The sequence below is a fragment of the Oenanthe melanoleuca genome, chromosome 24 (assembly GCF_029582105.1).
Source record: "Oenanthe melanoleuca isolate GR-GAL-2019-014 chromosome 24, OMel1.0, whole genome shotgun sequence".
NCBI classification, from domain to species: Eukaryota; Metazoa; Chordata; class Aves; order Passeriformes; family Muscicapidae; genus Oenanthe; species Oenanthe melanoleuca.
The window spans coordinates 82848-101124 of NC_079357.1; the positions used below are offsets into that span (position 1 = coordinate 82848).

The 18277-nt window shown below is 41.7% G+C and overlaps 1 protein-coding gene across 2 annotated transcripts; it reads right to left on the minus strand.

Annotated features, from left to right (window-relative positions):
* Positions 1 to 479: 479 nt before the first annotated feature.
* DDX6 (DEAD-box helicase 6) lies at positions 480 to 18236 on the minus strand. Of its 2 annotated transcripts, none has more exons than XM_056509509.1 (14): positions 18147 to 18236; positions 15765 to 16228; positions 14312 to 14375; positions 13750 to 13854; positions 12426 to 12555; positions 11800 to 11946; positions 11427 to 11521; positions 10786 to 10908; positions 10182 to 10310; positions 9744 to 9860; positions 8206 to 8269; positions 7246 to 7347; positions 6323 to 6502; positions 480 to 4796 (listed from the first exon to the last, which is right to left on the minus strand). In XM_056509509.1, exons 2-13 carry the CDS (start codon positions 15962 to 15964, stop codon positions 6327 to 6329), a joined length of 1452 nt encoding a protein of 483 aa, XP_056365484.1. In that variant the 5' UTR covers positions 15965 to 16228; positions 18147 to 18236; the 3' UTR covers positions 480 to 4796; positions 6323 to 6326. The 2 variants fall into 2 exon arrangements, with proteins under 2 accessions (XP_056365484.1, XP_056365483.1); XM_056509508.1 differs by having other exon boundaries at positions 6319 to 6502.
* Positions 18237 to 18277: the final 41 nt, after the last annotated feature.

The window sequence follows — 18277 nt, forward strand, 5'->3', positions numbered from 1 at the left end:
TCACATTAAACCTGCTTTTGCCAACTCCTTCGCTGGTGACTTTTAAAGCATCTTTAAAATACTCATTCCAACCACCATACCCACAGCATGCACAAGGTCTTCTGCAGCACAAACAGCCAGCAAGACAGACCTCAGGAGACTCTTGATGAGAGACGAGGACAGGACCCCAGCAGGATCTGCAGTGCTCCTCCAGCCCCTTGCAGAAACTCACTGGCAAAGTCGAGGCTAAGAATCTTCTAGTCTGGTGGAGACAAGACTGTGGAGCATTCAACACTGGAAAAACAGCTGCCAGCAGCTGTGGGTGCAGAAAAAGGATGCCTCCCTCTCCTGGACACAGGAGAGCATTCTTCTGTTTATCACACGCCTCCTTTTCTCAAGGCATCTCTCCAACGGTTGTTGTGTCCAACGCAGACCTGGAGTTCTATAAGGACACCAGCATGCTTTTCACTCAGCATACTTAAAAAAAAAAACAGAACAAATGGGAGTTCCAGGGAGCTTTTATTGAGTTTAATTAACAAAATCAGGATTTTTCCATTCATCTTTTTTGCACTCGCAACTCATGAAGCTCTTCACAAGTCAGTGCTACAACACATACAAAGCCAGAGAAAACACATTCTCAACAAAATCTGAGCTCCACTGGAGAGTTTACCAATTGCCAATTTAACAGAAAGCCAATTTTCCCCTCCCTCGACTGTTTTGAAGGACAAGATCATATTGTTTGCTGGTTAACAGTTAGAATATCAACCCCTTATCTAGGGTCTACTGGATTATGACACTCCACTTGAATTGCAAATAATTTCTTTTTTCGAAATAAAAGTTCCAGTTTCTTTCAATAAAGGGAACAGTGACTATTTTCTTCTCCTGACACCCCTTCCCCAAAATTACTGGTTAAAATACAGCAAGGCTGTATCTTAATAAACGTATCCCTGCCCCCCTCCCCCCCTTACTCCTCCCTAACTTGTCTACAGCAGAATTTAACAATGCTTCCACGCAGACACATTCTAGCAACACAAGGATGAACTGAGCAAAGCCTACAGGATAATCTGCCAAAGCCTTCCTGTGAAGTTCAGATGCATGCTCTTTGGTCCAGAGACCTGGCTGATTACAAAGATAAAGTGTGATTCAAAAAAGATGGACCAGAAGTTGACAGCAAGCAGAAAATTCCCTGCAAAGACTACAGTTGCCCAATCTCTACCACGGCAGCTGTACTGCTGGAGTCTCTGGGAACAAAATTCACTTTGTTCTCGGGAAGTAATGACCAGCAGCCCTACAAAGTTCAACATCAGGGCAAGAACCATCACAAGAGATGTGGCATGACAGGTCTGTAACCTATCTTACAGAAACTGAGGCAAGACAGCCATCTGCTCAGGTTTGTGTCCTATCAGTCATTTGTAAAGAAAAAAGTGTTTGAAGCATTTTTAAATCCTTGAAGCAGACACCCTCCCCCCACCCAAAATAAAAATAAACATAAAGATCAGAATGAGATGATTTGATACCACCATATACACAACATGAATTCATGTTGAGCTTCCCTGTTCTTACCCACAGAAACAGTCACAGAGGACAAGGAAAGATGCTCCCATCTCATTCTGGAAATTGAAACATGTATTTGAGACCAACCCACCCCCCTCCTCTTGGGAAAAGGCCTCCATAGCCACTGCAGTGCCCACCTGACAGTGGACACCCAGAGACTGGCCTATAGGTTCTCTCAAGTGGCTGAAGATTCCATGACTTCTTCACAGCCACCTCACCCAGTTGTGAAGCTCCACTTCAGAGACTCATAGAATGACACTTTCAGACTTCCAACAAAAAAGAAATGCAGAATCTTACCAGGTTCTCATTAACTTTGTCAGAGGAAGTATTTGACCCAGGACTCATCACTAAAGGCTGTGACTTATCTATCTGTAAAGGCTGGTGATCAGCAAAACCTGGAGCTCACAAGAAATCTCAGGAACCCAAGATTTATACACACTTCTTACTCTTGGGTAGGGAACAAAACAACCAAGAAAACCTCAAACCAAAATAATAAAAAAAAAACAAACCAAAAACAAAAGCCCCAAACAAACAAACAAAAAAAAAAAAACCAAAAAAAAACCAAAAAAAAACCACACACACAAAGAAAAATAAAACAAAAAAACAAAACTAGGATTATCCTAGTCTTCTGGAGCATCTTTCCATTTGCAAGATCACATCTGTTTGAGATAGCCTACTAGCATCAAAAATAGGCTGCTTCCTTCTTGACAAGAAGCCACCTAAAAATGGTGCCCCCGATAGTTTAGGTAAGTGCCAATCCTCAATGAGAGGCCAATATTTAAGTAATACTTTCAAAAGTTCTGTGCTTCAAGAGGGACCATCACTGCATGGCACCAGGCTAACCTACCACAAATCAATGCAGAGCACACACACCTGACTTGACATCGCTATCCTGTTCTTGTTACATGTGCATGCCCTGGTGAGATACAAAATTTATTTACATTTTCATATCTTTGTTGCATTAAAATGATCCCTCTTCTATCTGGAAAATCATAAGCTGGCTGCAGTACAGGAGCAAGATTTTACTTTTGGTCGAAGTTACCACCCATAAGCTCCCACCCCCCACCCCCATAAAGCACCCCAAAATTGTTTACATTTAGTACCTGCCAGTCAGATGTAAGCTATGTGGCTCACAGAGACCAAGCTCTTGAGTTTGTACTCTAGTGCAGCATTTGCTACAATTATGGAGTCACTGCTGACAAAAAGAAAACATCCTGAACACAAAAACCTTTCAATCTTGTAAAGTTGTTGTCAGGAGGCACCTGGCTTCTATTTACGATCATCAAGGAAAGAGAAGGCTAGTCCACCTCGTGATTCCAAACTATTTTACTCCAATTCAAAAAAAAGGGCTAAAATGGGGAGAAATTAAGACAATTAAATTCTGCCTCAAAAATAAGCAAGCGTGGCGTGAGTGTAGCATCTGTATATGCAATAAATGACTGAGCAAAAGGGATTGCATTCTCCCAGGTGCCTCCTGACAGTGGTGGTTAACAGGCTAAAAGGGATTTTTAAAAGAGTAATTTTTTGATTTGTCTCACTCCTTTTGCCTGTAGATCAGGCCAAACATCAAGCATGTTGGGAGGGGCACAATTTAAAGCAACACTACTTGACCAGAAAGCACTTTTCAGCAATATACAATGCAAAATGACAGACAGCAACTCATGGCAAACCAGAGTAGATAGCAAGCAGCTTCCTGCAGCTTCTGACGTTAACAGGGGTTTGCCCTTACCTGCTCACAATTCTGCACAGAGGCCACTCTGGGCAGAAAATGCAGTGCTACAGGAAGTGAATCAATTCCACAAAGCTCCAGAACTGTCAGTTTATGCATGTAAATTGGTTTTTATGGTCTCTCAAACCCAAATCCACACCTTACACATACACTGCTCAGCAACACCCACTGGATTTCCCTCACACCATGGTGGAACACAGGTCACGGACTCCTTCAGAGCTTGTCAAGTTCCTGAAGTTGCTAAGGGGAAATCAAAGAACATCTCCCAAAAGGCTGAGCTATGGATTTGGAGGCCTTGGAGCACCACAAGTGATCTCTTCCATACAAGCAGTACAGTTGCTAGCACCAGAGCAAATCCACCCTGACAAGGGACACTTGTGGTGGCCTGCAGTTCACAGAGGTCAGAGCACTTCTCATTGTTTAGTGTTGCAGAAAACTGAGCCCCTCTCATCTTTAGCTACTCCCATAATCAGTCTTATCCCTTTAACCTCAGCAACCTTCATCATAAACAAAAAAGTTATATATGAACCCAAAAAGAAAAAAAAAAAAACAATATTTACAAAGTTTGTACAATATACACATCTGATTTTCTATGGGACACACTGCACCAGAAGAAAGAGGGCCATGGCTCTGAAACAAGTCTACCTATCAAGTGCTGTAACTACTAATGAAGACTCATGGAAACCAGTCTTTAGTGTTCTGCTAGAGCACAGGGCTTTCTTATGGCTCCTGCAAAGGATCACAGGCTACTCTTTCCTTCTGGAGCTATGATGCTGCAACTAATCAGCCCAGATTTTATGTTGGTTTCATTTTAAATACAGATATTTACAGTTTGGGTGAACTGCAGATGCATATCAACTCCTCCAATTAAAAAAAAAATTAAAAAACCAAAAAAAAGTAAGTTGAAGAAAGAAGTAGTATTACCAATAACCAATACATTTCACCTCCCTACCCTAGGCTTGAGTACATGGGAAGGAGGAGAAGGGGAAGAGAGGGGAACTTTGACCTGAAACCAAAACCAGATGTTGATTCCGTGGGCTGTGTTGGAAAGGTGATATTCTGAATGGTCTCATAGCATAAGGCACTTTGCACGAATAAGTAACAAGCTCTTTAGCTTAAAAAACAGATGAGTAACCAGGGAGAAGTTGAAATGCACTCAGTCAATCGTTAAAGAATTTGAAATAGCAGACAAGCTCGTGTTCATCAAGATTCTTCTCTTTTCAGGGTTTCTCTTCTTCCCTTGCTGTCCCTCCCGCCCAAAGAAAACAAAATTTAAAACCAGCAGTTAGTGCAACTAATGTTCAATCAGCACACAGTGCAAACAAGTGGAAAAACAAAAAGACATTCCTCCTTTTATCTTCTTTCTTCCTTGCTTCCAAATTTAAAGAGAAAAAAAAGGCCGAGCTCCTTAGTCTTCATAGTTCTGAAATGAAAAGATGAAGAAAAACCCACAAAGAGAAGGGTATCCCCAAAGAAACGATGTGTCACAGATCTGGATCATAGGGCTTCACCTTCTGGCATGTGTAATCAAAGCCTAAAAAACAAAATAAATACAACAACAAAACCAACCAAAACCAAACAAACAAATCATCCCCAAAAACCAAACAAAAACACCCAACAAAAATCCACACAAAAAAACCCACACCCCACAAGCAAAAAAAAAAAAAACAAAACCAAAAACCAAAAAACAACAACAAAAAAAGCCAACCAAAACAACTACCCCTCCCCCCCCCAAAAAAAAAACAAACAGGAAAAACCCGAATAAAACAACCAGAACACCCACAGTTAAACTGGTTCTATACAAAACCAGGACACAAAGTGATGAATCACATACACTAACTATGCAACAGCTCTCAAAAGGCAAAGGGCATATTGAACAGTTCAGCCCCAATTTCAGCACTGTAGAAAGAGTTGCTGCTAATGCCCTTCTGTACCTATGGAACATGACTATCTCCTGCTTTCATAGATCTGAGGAAGTAGCAAACTGCTCTCTGGCAAGGTCTCAGCAATCCCCTTAGGAAGCCCCCCAAGAGCCTGTTCCACATTCAGGCTGTTTGGTATTCTATTTATTTATAAAAATGAAGAAGCATTAACCATCAAAGCAGAAGCTTTCAAGTCAGCCTGGTATGATTATCTAGGGCTATCCTTGGATGATTTCAAAGAAGAAATCATAGGTTCATTTTAATGCTATCGAGCAGTCTGTTTCTATAGCCACTTTTTTTATTTTTGGTCATCTGAAAAGAATTTCAGCAGCTTCACTGGTATTGTCTAATTCATGACAACCCCTGAAAAGAGTACACATAAGAATAATTTTCAGCCCAAACTGTATGGTGATGGATCTTGCACGACATCATCTTAACTAAGGTCAGATCATCATCCTGCAGCCATTTAGCCCAAATGGAGCCCAGGGCAAGTCATCTCCCTATAAAAGGACTTAACTCAGCAGTTTTTCCTGAGACAATGATCACAAAGGGGGCACTGAGTCTCCAACAAGAGACCTCAAGTGGCAGCAAAGACGAATTACAGATTCACTCCCTACTTGGCTCACTTCCAACAATTCTACGAACCAAAGAATACAAAAGAGGCAGCACCTTTTGCTTGAACCTGGTCCTTCTGGCTTCTGAGGTGCTTACTCTTCTGTTGATGCTCTGTTCTCATAGCTATCCATTTTATCTCCTCACCTTTTTGAGGACTACTTTCCTCTCTGCCCCTCACCAATTTCACATTTCAGCTTAGCAATGCAGAAAGAATTCATTAGGCTACTAGTACTCCATCCTGGCCACTCCAAACACCATTCCCCCCTCCACCCTTTTCAGCATTTTTGGTCTCCTTAGCATGTGGTCAGCATTTCAATTAAAACAACTAAAAAATACTCATCCCTTCCCTCCCACTTTCAGCACATCCATGGAATTCCCTGCACTGACATTCTATTTCAAATGCTTTTTTTCACATTCAGAGCTTTTTCATCACATCAGTTTCCCTCTTTCCCTGAGGTAACACTGATATACAACAACATTCCTGTCATTCAACACATCACTATTCGGCAAGGCACTTACCTACATGTTTACTGTTTCTCATCTTCTACAGGTTCACTGTGGTATTCTGCCACATACAAGCTCTTGTCAATGTTGCTTGGTATGGGTTTAATTTCAGTTCCCAACTGCTCCTCAATACTTTTCAGGTTGAATCGATCGTCATAAGTGATCAAGTTGATGGCCAGGCCAAGATGACCAAAGCGACCTTGGCAAAAGAAAAACACACACCTGAACTGAACTGAGTTAACATAGGGGCTGACAGAAAAAAAGTCTTCAGACTGTGCAATTAGTATCATTCTGTGATGTTATAGACAAATCCAGCCATTGGTCTCTACACCTTTCACATCAGTTTTTGTTAAGGAGTTTTGTAGTGCTGTAGGAGTAAGAAAACTCAGGAGGTTCAAAATGCTTGACCAATGCTCAGGGATAATTACCAGCAAAATGTCTTCCAGAGCTCTTGAACAAGCCTGAACTACAAAGTTCAACTGCACTGAGTTAGTTTGTTTACTGCCAATCTTCACAGAATATTTTGCTGATTCCCAACAAGTAGAAACACATCTCAAAATACATGCAGAAGAAAGAATAAATCTCTAGGCTTGAGACACTCTGAAGCTGAGATTTTAGTATAGAATTTTCCCAAACTGCAAACAGGGGCAATAGTAAGTCTCCTGAGATAAAAGCAAGATATGCCTTATTTTTTTATTTTTTTCTTTTTTTTTTTTTTGTAAGATTGTTCAGGCCAGTTTCAAGAGAGCAGTCCTTTTTTCAGATAATAACCTCAGTGAGAATAGCCATCTGAAATGATACCCAAAAATAAATCTGTCAAAAAAATAAAAGCTCCCTAAGGTAATTATCAAATACAGTAATAAAAAACCAAAAGTCAATTTAAGGCTAAAAAGCATCACAGTCATCAGCAAAGTTGCGCCTAGAACAAGTTTCTCCTCTCACCTGATCTGCCAATGCGATGGAGATAAGTTTCTGCCAGCTTTGGGAAATCAAAGTTTATCACCACATTCACAGCCTGGATATCAATACCTCGGGTAAACAGATCTGAAAGACAATCCAGATCACGAAGGAAGTTAATTTCAACAAGCTCATATGCTGAGAGTATTTAGGGTGCAAAGATTAACAGTGATTAACATTGTTTTGTGCTAGTTTCCAGATACAACCTTTCCCTGTACCAAAGCCAGTTTACATACAATCCTGTTACAGCTTCCTCTTGCTTTGTATACAGTATAAACTCAAATAATTTAAGAAGAACAACCAAAACCACCAGATCTGCACATCTAAGCAGAAAAAGTAACCACAAAGCTAGTTTTTTACACTATTTTGGAGCAGTTCTTCTTAAGCATCTCTTCACACAGAACTGTGCATTGTAGTGCCACAACAGACTTGAGACCTGAACTATGTTCCACCACCTCAACTACTTCTATTCCACTTTTAGCAATTTTTATGAAGATGGTCTAGACATATGTAGTGACAGCAGACACTGCCTAAACAGGCCATACAACAAAGAACTAAGACCATACACAGGCCAGTCAAAATTACAGAAGTATTTAGAAAATCGAGCTATAAACACTTAAAAGAAACAGCAAAACTTTGCAGGATCGTAGTCACAACTCTACTGATACATCATAAAGTTTATGACCCAACAACTCAGGGAAGCCTCATGTGTGAAAATAAAGAGAAAGCACTATTGCAGTAAAATGATTTATTGGCAAGCTGCACCTTCAGAAAAGATAAAACTACACGTGCCTAAAGCAGTGCTGGCACCCTGCTACATGCAGGCTTGGCAAAGACATCTTACCAAAACATCTTGTTTTGATTTATTACAGCTAACTGACCTTATGTGCTAATGCACTTTCTATCACAAACTTCAGAAACAGGAAAATGTTTAGGAACTCTTACCAGTGCAAACGAGATTGCGGCACAAGCCATTTCGGAAATCATGGAATACACGATTGCGGTGCTCCTGGAAATACACACATGGGAACAAAGAGAAACAGAAAATCAAAACCCACAAACCCAACAGCTGTTACTTTCAGGTATATTCAGGGCACTAACACTCAACTTCAATTGTGTAAATTTCTCCTCCTCCTCATTAGAGAACAGCTGAATTGAAACAGGATGCCAGTACAAGCTTTTAAGCACTCCTTACCATATATTCTGAAGAATTAACTCTAGAGGATCTTGATCCCACTTCTCAACAAAGACAATTAACCAACCGCATTCTTAAACCTCCTATGGTGGCATCAAAACCATCTCAGAAAAGGAATATCTAAAGTTACAATTACATGAAATCACATCAAGGAAGTTGAACAGGTACTTTGACTGTCTTTCCCCAGCCCTCCCTTGCCAAATTCACTTTTATTCATTCCCTCAAAAACTGAAGCTGGCAGTAACTTCCTGTTGCAATATGAAGCATTTTTTACTACTGATTCAGAATTAGGAGTGGGATGAGCTCATTTTCTGCGAAGACTCTCCTCTCACAAACACCTCACTTTGGGCCACACAAAGATTAAATAGTATCATTGTTAAGTGAAATTTAGAGAGGAAATGAACAAGCTGAAGCCTTCTGCAAAAACATAGCTGCACTTTGCCAAAAAGCAACTGATTGATCAAAAGCATACAAAACCCAGACATCGAAGCACTCACTTCCATATCTCAGTTCTCACTAACACCATCACTTCTGTTTCTGCCCAATTAATTACTGCTCTGCATCTGGCCCAGCAAATATTGGCATTACCTGTCAGCTGCATTAGCAGCAAGCCAGACTAGCTTACATAAAAAAATTTTCAAAGTACTCCTGTTCTACATGCATCAATTTCAGCCTTCTGACATCTTTTAATAGTGCGAAGCTAGAGGTAGTATGAGCTACTGTACAATTAATAGAAACCTCTGCACCAGCAAATCTGCAATGGCATTTTTCACCAGCTACACCATAGCCACAAGTGTCTGGTCACCATACAGCAGCCACACCTTTCAGCAAGAGGTTTGATCCAACTCATCTCCTCAACTTCTCAGATTTCCCTGCAGTCACAGTGCAAGATTACTGTTTGCACAGGGCACTCAATGGGCTATGTACTGGGGTTTTTCTCACTTAATTCAGGCCCGTTTTCATCTGAGTTAGTTACACTGTGTGCTCTACCCTGTGGCTCCCCATGCTGCCAAAGCAAGGCAGCAGCACTTTGGAACTGTGCCTCTGGCTGCAGTTTGCGCTTACACTGGGACTAATTAACCTGACCTGAAGTAGTCAAATACCAACTGCCCACCTACACTGAACAGTCCGGAAAGAGGGCTGGCATGGGGAAAGGTTGGTATCAAAAACCAAACCTACAAAGCAATACACTGCTCTTTATGAAGAACATGCAGACTTAAAGCAAGCATGAGACTTAATTCAGCTGCTCAGTATAGCCTGGGATGGGATAAATAGACTTCATACTCACCTGTCTCATTTTAGCATGGATATAGAAGCAGGAATAGCCCAGCTGGGAGATCTTTTTGGCTAGCAATTCAACCCGTTGAGAGGAGTTGCAGAAAATAATCGACTGGTTAATCTGGAGCTGAACGTATAAACAGTGTTATCAATAGCATTTTACTAACACAGGATCCCAGACATGTCTAAATCCCTTCCAGAAAGAAAGAGCAGCAGGTATGCTGCTGGTAATTTACATCAGACATATTTTTGTATAGGAAGGAAAACAATTAAGAAAGTTCTATAATGCAGATGTTGGACAAGAAGCATGCATTTTTAGCCTTAGATATACAGCACATTGTGACAAGGAAAAAGATTCATTAGGCTGCCTTTGAAAACCTCAGTCTTATTCTTGATTCCAAGATGGAAAAAGTTTCTGGTATGCTCCTGATACAGCCCTACTCCTTACCCTGGAAAAGAGCGTATTGAGGCAGTGCACTTTCTGACGCTCAGTGACATAGGCATAGTACTGAGTAACTCCCTTCAAGGTCAGCTCCTCCATCAGATTAATCTCATAGGGTTTCTGCAAATGGGAATTCTGAAAAATAAAGATATTGATAAAGAAGGCAGATCTACAAGCAAAACAATATAAGTAGTTCCCTCTCTACAGTACATTTAACTTCCTCCAAGGCAAGGATACACCACTTAGCCACTCACTCTTCATCCTATGGTAGAAACAGGCAGGGTGGGTAAATTTTCACCAACTGTTACTTATAAATCCAGGGCGACTGAGCAGGCCAAAGAGGAGCACCCTCGAGAAGCAAATCCACACAAATGATGTAACTAATACACTAAGTGGAAAACAGCATCATATAGGCAAAAACTGCACACACCTAGCTTCCCATTAATGCAACTGTGGGTCAAAAACTGCTTTCAAACTTCTGCCCTAGACTTAGGCTGACTTAGATTAAACCTGTGAAGTTTAGCACTTACAGCTATGTGCTGCTCATGCACACCCGTCCTCCACAATGTCACCACCATCACCATACCTACTCGGACACATCTCCACTCACCATGAACTTCTGCACACTCAAAGGAAAAGTGGCTGAGTAGAGCAAAATCTGTCTGTTTTTAGGTAGCGTGAGAATAATGTCTTCCATTATTTGAACAAAATCTTGAGACAGCAACTTATCTGCCTGTAACAACAGAAGTAATAAACAGCAAGTTAAAATAACGGCCCAAGATTTCAGTCTTCTGGTAGCTACACATCTGGAGGAAGGGAAAAAAAAACCTGTTATCAGGGTTCCGACTAGGGTCATCCAAGAGCTTTCACACAACTATATTCTCTATCACTCAGAAGCTTGTGTGGTATTGGACATTCAATTTTATATTCTACATGGTAAGCACAGCTGACTCATTATAAACAGAAACCAAATGAAACGCATTCCTTTGCTGCAGAATAGACTGTTACTCTATTCTTCAGCATAGACAGGAGAGGTACATCTTCCTAGGCTGTTTTTGTAAAAGATTTACATGCAAAAAATTCCTATTGTCAAAGTAGTTTCACAAAAATACTCAGAAACGGAGGAGACCTTACCATTTCTCTAAGCAAGTTTGAATCACTGCTGTGCACCAAAAGGACACTCACTGAGACAACACAGCATTCCTTTAATTTGGTGTTAACATCCCAGAACATTTAACATAAGGAACTTACCTCATCCAATACTATCATCTGGACATGCTCAACTTTTGCTACTCCTTTCTTGATGAGATCGAGAATTCTCCCAGGTGTAGCTATCACCACATGCACTGTAAGATTAGAAGAGAGAGAGAAAAAAAAAAAAAAAAAAAAAAAAAAGAGAGATAAAAAAACCCCACATGTTAGGGTGATTAAAACTGTTTCCTTCCACCATTCAGGGCCCCGTTTCATAATGAACACTTTGGAAGAATGACAACAGTATAGGAACAGCAAACAAGACATTGTAGTCTGTTCTGTAACAGGTAAAGAGTAACAAGCAGAAATTCCATGACCACATTGTAAAAGCCACAAAGAAACAGCAACCTTAGTGTAGCTAAAATGCTCTGACCTGTATCATCAAGCCTCATTATGTCATCTCGCAAATTGGTTCCTCCGGTTGTTGCCATCACTTTGGCACCTCCCATGTGTTTGCTGACTTGGATACAGATTTGACTGACCTGCAGGGCTAGTTCACGGGTGGGAACAATCACCATTGCTAGAAGTTAAAAACATCACTGTGAGTTATTAGTAACATCCTGTATCTTAAGTACTCATCTCAGAGGAGGCAGAGACTTATCACGTCAAATAATGAAAAGCACAGTTTAGGAATTCCACTCTGGGTACCCTGAACAAGGATAACAAGGAACTGCTTTTGACAAGGCGAATTCCATGCAAGGGTTCTCCAGCCCTTGATGCTCCCATTGCACAAGTATCCCAGCCAGCATGCTTGGTTATTGCTCCACATCCACTTTCCAGGGCAAGACAGAAAAAGTTGACAAGCCTTCTTCTATTTAAGCCATTTGAAAGCAACTGTGGGACTTTATAAACTCCATCACTCCCTGTTACCTTTCTCTGGAAGTACAAGCAGATAATGTACACTGCCCCATTTCATTAACCAGTTGTAGATTCAAGTCTCTTATGCAGTGACTGACACTATTACCTAGCTGCAGCCAACTGAGATCCATCTCAACTGACCTTGTATATTGTCCTTCTTTAAGTCTAGCCGTTCAAGTAAAGGAATGAGGTAGGCTCCACTCTTGCCTGTTCCATTTTTTGCTCTTGCCAAGATATCCCTACCAGATAAAGCAATGGGGATGCTCTCCTCCTGAAATGCAAGGACAGAAAGTGCACAAGCAGTTAATCATAAGCCATGCTTCACTGAAGAGGCTGACCAAATTTAACTCCCCTCACTAACAGTACCACATGAAATCTGACTGTTTCACAATGATTATTATTACTATCCCCTAACTATAAGCATGACAGACTCGCAACAGGAAGAAGTTAAACCCATCAGTAAAGAGCTCCCCAACACATTCCACTAAGAAGTCCTTATCTTGCCTGATCATAAGAAAGCGATCAGGTACCACAGGTAAACCCACACTAACACGTTAAGGAAAAAGTGAAAAATTCGGGGAAAAAGAAAAGTGAAGAGACAATGACAGACACTAGTGAACTCCTCCTACAGAAGAAGATTCCCACCTACATCTGAGTATCAGAACCACCTCAGCCCATGTGATTCCAACCTCTTTATTCCTGTGATATACTTCTCATAAGACCTTCAGCCATCCAAACACAGGCCCCATATATTTTTAATTTTACTACCTTTTTCAGCAACATCTAATGAAATCTCAGCCTTTTGGAAAGGTGGCATCATGAGAATCTGTTTATAAACAAAGCAAGCCATAGTTTTCTCATGCCTTAAAGAGACAAGGTGGCAGAGCTGGGTCAGTGATAAACCTTGAAAGACCAATTAAAAGAGAGTTCAACCTTCCACCCTCCGAAGTTTACACATGAACAGTTCTTAATAGAACTGTTTTACAAGTAAAAGAAAAACAGAGGTACTCAAAAACAAACTTGCTAAGATATTAATCTCTCTACCACAATCTTCGTAACTCTTCTTCCACAAACTACAATAAAAAGAGCCAACACTGCAATAAAGCCATAATTATATTTTTAACAACTAAAGGTATATAGCCAATGATAAGTCAGTTTTGGAAAATTTATAGAACAGAGCCCTGGGACTACTTATGTGAAAGACATTACTGAACAGAGAATTAACCTCCAGCATAAAAAGAAAAATCCAAGTTAACTTCTCCAAAAGTGTAAGGCAGTCAATGAATGACTTAGTGATTTAGTTGGGGGTTAGAAATTCTTGCTTTTTCCAAGGGACACCAAGTTTTTTTGTCCAAAGCTTCAGTTTTCCCCAATGATGGCACAAGTATTGGACATTTAGGCGTAAGAATGTCAATACATTTACAAAAGTTAAAAGCAGCATCTAAATAGTCTGTTTGCAAACAACCTGAATAGGAGATGGTTTTTCCCAGCCCATTTCAAAAATTCCCATCAGCAACTCCCGTTTCAAACAGTAATCTTCAAACTCATTTCCTTTTGTGGAGGTCACGTCCTGAATAATCAAAAAAATAAGCACATCCATAAGATCAGGTCATACAACCTGCAGCTGTAGATTAATCTAAAATTGCCTGTACAGGAAGACCACAAATACAGGAGTTCCCACTAACCCATGCAACACCGTACAGCAGCAAAGAAAGCACTGGCTTTCTCAAAGCCAAACACAGCCCCTGAGTGCATTCAGCGACACCTTTCCATCTGCCGCGCACAACAAGATGCCGCCTGTGTCATGCCATAATACTAATAAAGCAAGAAATCCACAGTGAACTCCATTTTTGAGCTTTACAAGAGAAGCATCACTCACGAGCAGTTGAGAGAACAAATTAACTTTTCATTTAAAACAGGTGGAACTGAACTACTTTTTAGACTTTGCTCGAGAAAAATGTTTTACCACTGCAAGCTCTCCCACAAGTTTTATTTAATATTTATTCCAACAATTATATCATCCTTACCGAAGTTTTGATTCTCAAATCCTTTGGAGGGAGTTTTAAAGTCTTCTTCCAGTCATCACCAGGTCTACAGCAAAAGAAAACAGATTTTTCATTAATTAATATTTTGATTTCATATTTTATTTTCTTAGATATAGTGATGAAGGTGTCATATTTTCACCTCTCAAAGCTAAAAGTGCCTACACATACGAGCTCAAATCTTCTCTCAGCTAAGCAGGACATAATAGGCAGGAAACTGTAAACAGACAAAATCAGCTGTCTGCCAAACAAATCTGTGAAATCTTTATCAAGTCATGATTCAAGTGCCATTTTTAGGGCACCGAATCAAACAATAGAACAGATTTTAAACTTACTCATGTAACAGAAACTGGCTATAATAAATCCACACGAGAATATTTCATGACTTAAAAGAAAAATTCTCTTGCTCAGGAACACCCGTTCTTAATTCCCAAGTAACATGAAAAGGTAAAAAAACACTTCTGGTGAAAAAACAAACTAAGCAATCACTTCACTTGTTGATCAAACGTCTTTGGTCTCAGTGAGATTTAGATAACCATACTCTCTTGAAAGCCACTGTAGAGTGAAGACCAAAGCCTTCTCATCACCAGCTCCAGGAAGTTATGCATGAATTGTGATGAATTTAATTCACAACAGTCATCAGAGTAGCCACGTAATACATTAAAAAAAAATAAGGGGAGGAAGGGGCAAGTTAGGCAGATTTTAAGAACCTGAGTGTTCCATCACACTTTCTCTGAGGAGAGCTGGCATTTGCTTCGCAAATAATTAACAAAATAAAAGCCAATGCTGTTTAGGGGGGAGAGGATACATGGAAGAAAAAAGAAAAGCAAGGCATTACCATACCATCCAAGTATTTTACACCTTCCAGAAATTCCAACCAGCACACTTCCAAAACTAGCTGGATGGGAGCAGGATATCACAGTGAGACTGCATCCTCTCAGCTCAGGCTTTGATGAATTAAAGACAGAGCACTACAATGAGGAGACTAGGTGCTACTATTTCAGATCAATGACAAAAGATAACTGACTTTAAAGCATTTCTCACCACGAGAAAGAACTGCAACAAACTGAAAGGCATATAAAACTAGACTGAGATCAGGTGGCATTTCCTCCTCAGTCTTAAATGGCAGTTCAGTTCCTTCCCACTCCTATACCTTCCAACAAGCAAAAACCACAGGATTCTAAAGCTGGGTCACCTGTGACAGCGGCTCACACTCAGAAAAGCTCTGCATCAAATTGGATTTTCACAACAATCGCTGCTGGAGAGAAGCTCACACGTGGAAATACAGCCCTTTCTCATAATGTACATCACAGGACACTTCTAACCGCCCACGTCACAAAACAACAGAAGACAACATTTTCCAAGTGGAAATCCAAGAATGCTTTCCCATACACAACTTTTAAACATTCCTTTTGCGGCAGCTAATACAAACACTTACTTAATAGCGGTGGTCATACTCTGTGCTTGCTGTTGAGTGCCATTATTGATTGTGTTGGCATTTTTCAGCTGGTTCATCTGTTGCTGAGTTTGTGTGCCTCCACCTCCTGGGCCCCCGCTGGGTTTTACAGGGCCTCTCAACTGCCCATTCTGACTGGATAGACCCATTATAACAGGGTTCTCTGTTCTGGCCGTGCTCATGCTTTTATCTTTAAAGATGTCTTTTTAGACTTCAAAACTTTGAAAGTCAGTACAGAAACTGTAATAATAGTTTATTAGACTCTCCAAAATGAAGAGATAAATAAGTCTTGCTCAATATATGAGTCCTTTATTGCAATGCAGGCAAGCACCTGTAAGTCACTCAAAAGTAAAGCAGAAACTTGCTCTGATGCACTGTGGAACAACTTTTTTTTAAAAAAAGCCCTCTACTGAAGTTGAGTTGTATCAGAATTCACTTGCTTCAATCTGAAAGAGAAGCAGACAATAACAATTAGTATGTGGATTTCTGTCTACATAAATTATATCGGTTTACTTTTGTATTTTAAGAAAAATTTTTTCCCAGGCAGTGTGCAACAACAGTACTTGCTTTTTCGTTTCCTCAGTGATAATTATAAAGACATGCATCAAACTTTTTTTGCCTTTCTATAAAGTGTTGCCTAACATCTTCAGACACCAAAGAAAAGCTCCCAAACAGCTGTACTTTCAGCAACCTTCCACTACCTGCCACCTCTCATAAATTAACCATCGAGTGTATCACTTTCTTTGATGGCTCTTCAATTCCCCCACAAATTCTCCCACTTCCAGGTGCAGCCAACCAGCCCTAAAAGGCGAACAATAATTTATGCATAAGTTTGTGAGAGGAAGCAAGACTATGATATCAAATGGACATTCCAGATGAAACTGACAAAACCCTTACATTACTCTGATGGCCCTGCTCGGTTTGAATGGAAAATATAAATTACATAAACCCAAACCAACAGCTTACACTCCTCCAACCCAAAATGCTAGCTCAACCAGCTTACCCCCAGGTCTACACCGGATATTGATTTAAGCCTATTCAGAACAGTGATGGAACAAACCATTACGCTGAACTGAGAGCAGCTGCCTCTTTGAGCCCACCTGAGGCAGGAAAGCTGCTGGTTATCCATCTTCTGCCTGTGATCTTACCTTTCTGCTGTCAGCGGCAGCTTATGCGGTGCTTGGAAAATAGCACTGCATACACATGACTTAATATTGGCTCTGTATGTAACAGAAAGGTTGCAAAACTGTGGAAAGACAATACAAAGTCTTCCCCGTACATAAAGCAACTCCTTACAATGGTACCAGGGAGATAAAACATCCCTAGTCCAAAATCTTTTGGAACAAAAAGTAGCCTTGTCTTGAGCATCTACATCTTGGGAAAACACAAAGGAAAAAATCAGCAGACTACTGCTTACTAAGCCCGGCATTTACAACAAAATGCATGATTTCCCAGTGAAAAAGGCACATTGAAGAGCATTTCAGGAGCAGAAAATGAATTCAGAGTTCCCAGCTGCTTTCAAGTGTGTCAATTCTGGCCTCTAGCAAGATTTTAAAGTTTGAGACACTAGGATTTTCTGGTAGTTAATTTTCAAAGCATCTTCGAAGAGATATTTCTCTCGGCCATTAACTTCGTAAAAATCAGACGAGTTACGAAGGCAGCCAGAGACGCCGACTAGCTCTCTGGCAATGAGACCCGACTACCAACGTCGAGTTGTCCAATAGTGTAGGAAAGTAAATCTCTCAGTCCCTTAGGCCCTGACACTCGTAACAATCCTTTAGAAGAACACAGGTTAAAAATAACGCACAGTCTCACGGATCGCAGCAAATCTCCCCATTCCGATAAAAGAGAGGCCATCATTACGCGAAACAACGGACTGGAAAAAAAGGGGCCTTCGTCGCCTCTCTCAGCTCTCCGGGCGCGGACGGGCGGCCGGGGCAGCAGCTCCGGACCTTTCCCTTCCCGTCGGCTGTGTCCGGCACAAAGGGAGCCCTAGAGGTGCTCAATGCGCCCGGTAAGCCCGGGCCGCACTGCGGAGCCCCGCGGCCGAGCGCTGGGCCCGGCGCCGCCCGCCGATCGCAGCTGCGCCACACCAACACCTCCCGCCCGCGAACAATGGAGCGGCCGCCGCCTGCCGCCCGGCTCGGCGAGGAGCGAGCGCCTTCCGGCCCTGCCCCCCGGGGTCTCCCGGTCCCGCCGCTCCCGGTGCGCCCAGGCTCAGCCCGGCCGTCCCCGCCCCGCCCGCGGCGCCGCCAGGCCCCGCTCAGGCCCGCGCTCCCGCCGCAGGCCGCGAGCTGCGGCACGCCGGCAGCGGCCCCCTCGCTCTGCTCCCATGGCGCCCTGCCCGGCCTGGACCATCCTCACCGCCACCAGCCGCGCTCCCCCTCGCCCAGGTACAAAATCCTCTCGCTCCCCCGGTGCCTTGTTATGGCGACTCGACGCTCCAAGATGGCGGCTTCCTCCTTCCTCCCGTGCGCCCTCCCCCTCCCGGCGGG

Bases quoted from the DNA above. Each gene is read 5' to 3' on its own strand.
- DDX6 (XM_056509509.1), bottom strand. From the start codon at position 15,964: ATGAGCACGGCCAGAACAGAGAACCCTGTTATAATGGGTCTATCCAGT. The intron at 12,556-13,749 runs GTTGTTTGCAAA...CTTGCATTTCAG, and splicing joins AAAAACCATCTCCTATTCAG to GAGGAGAGCATCCCCATTGC. The intron at 10,909-11,426 runs GTAAGTTCCTTA...CTGTTGTTACAG, and splicing joins AGATGATAGTATTGGATGAG to GCAGATAAGTTGCTGTCTCA.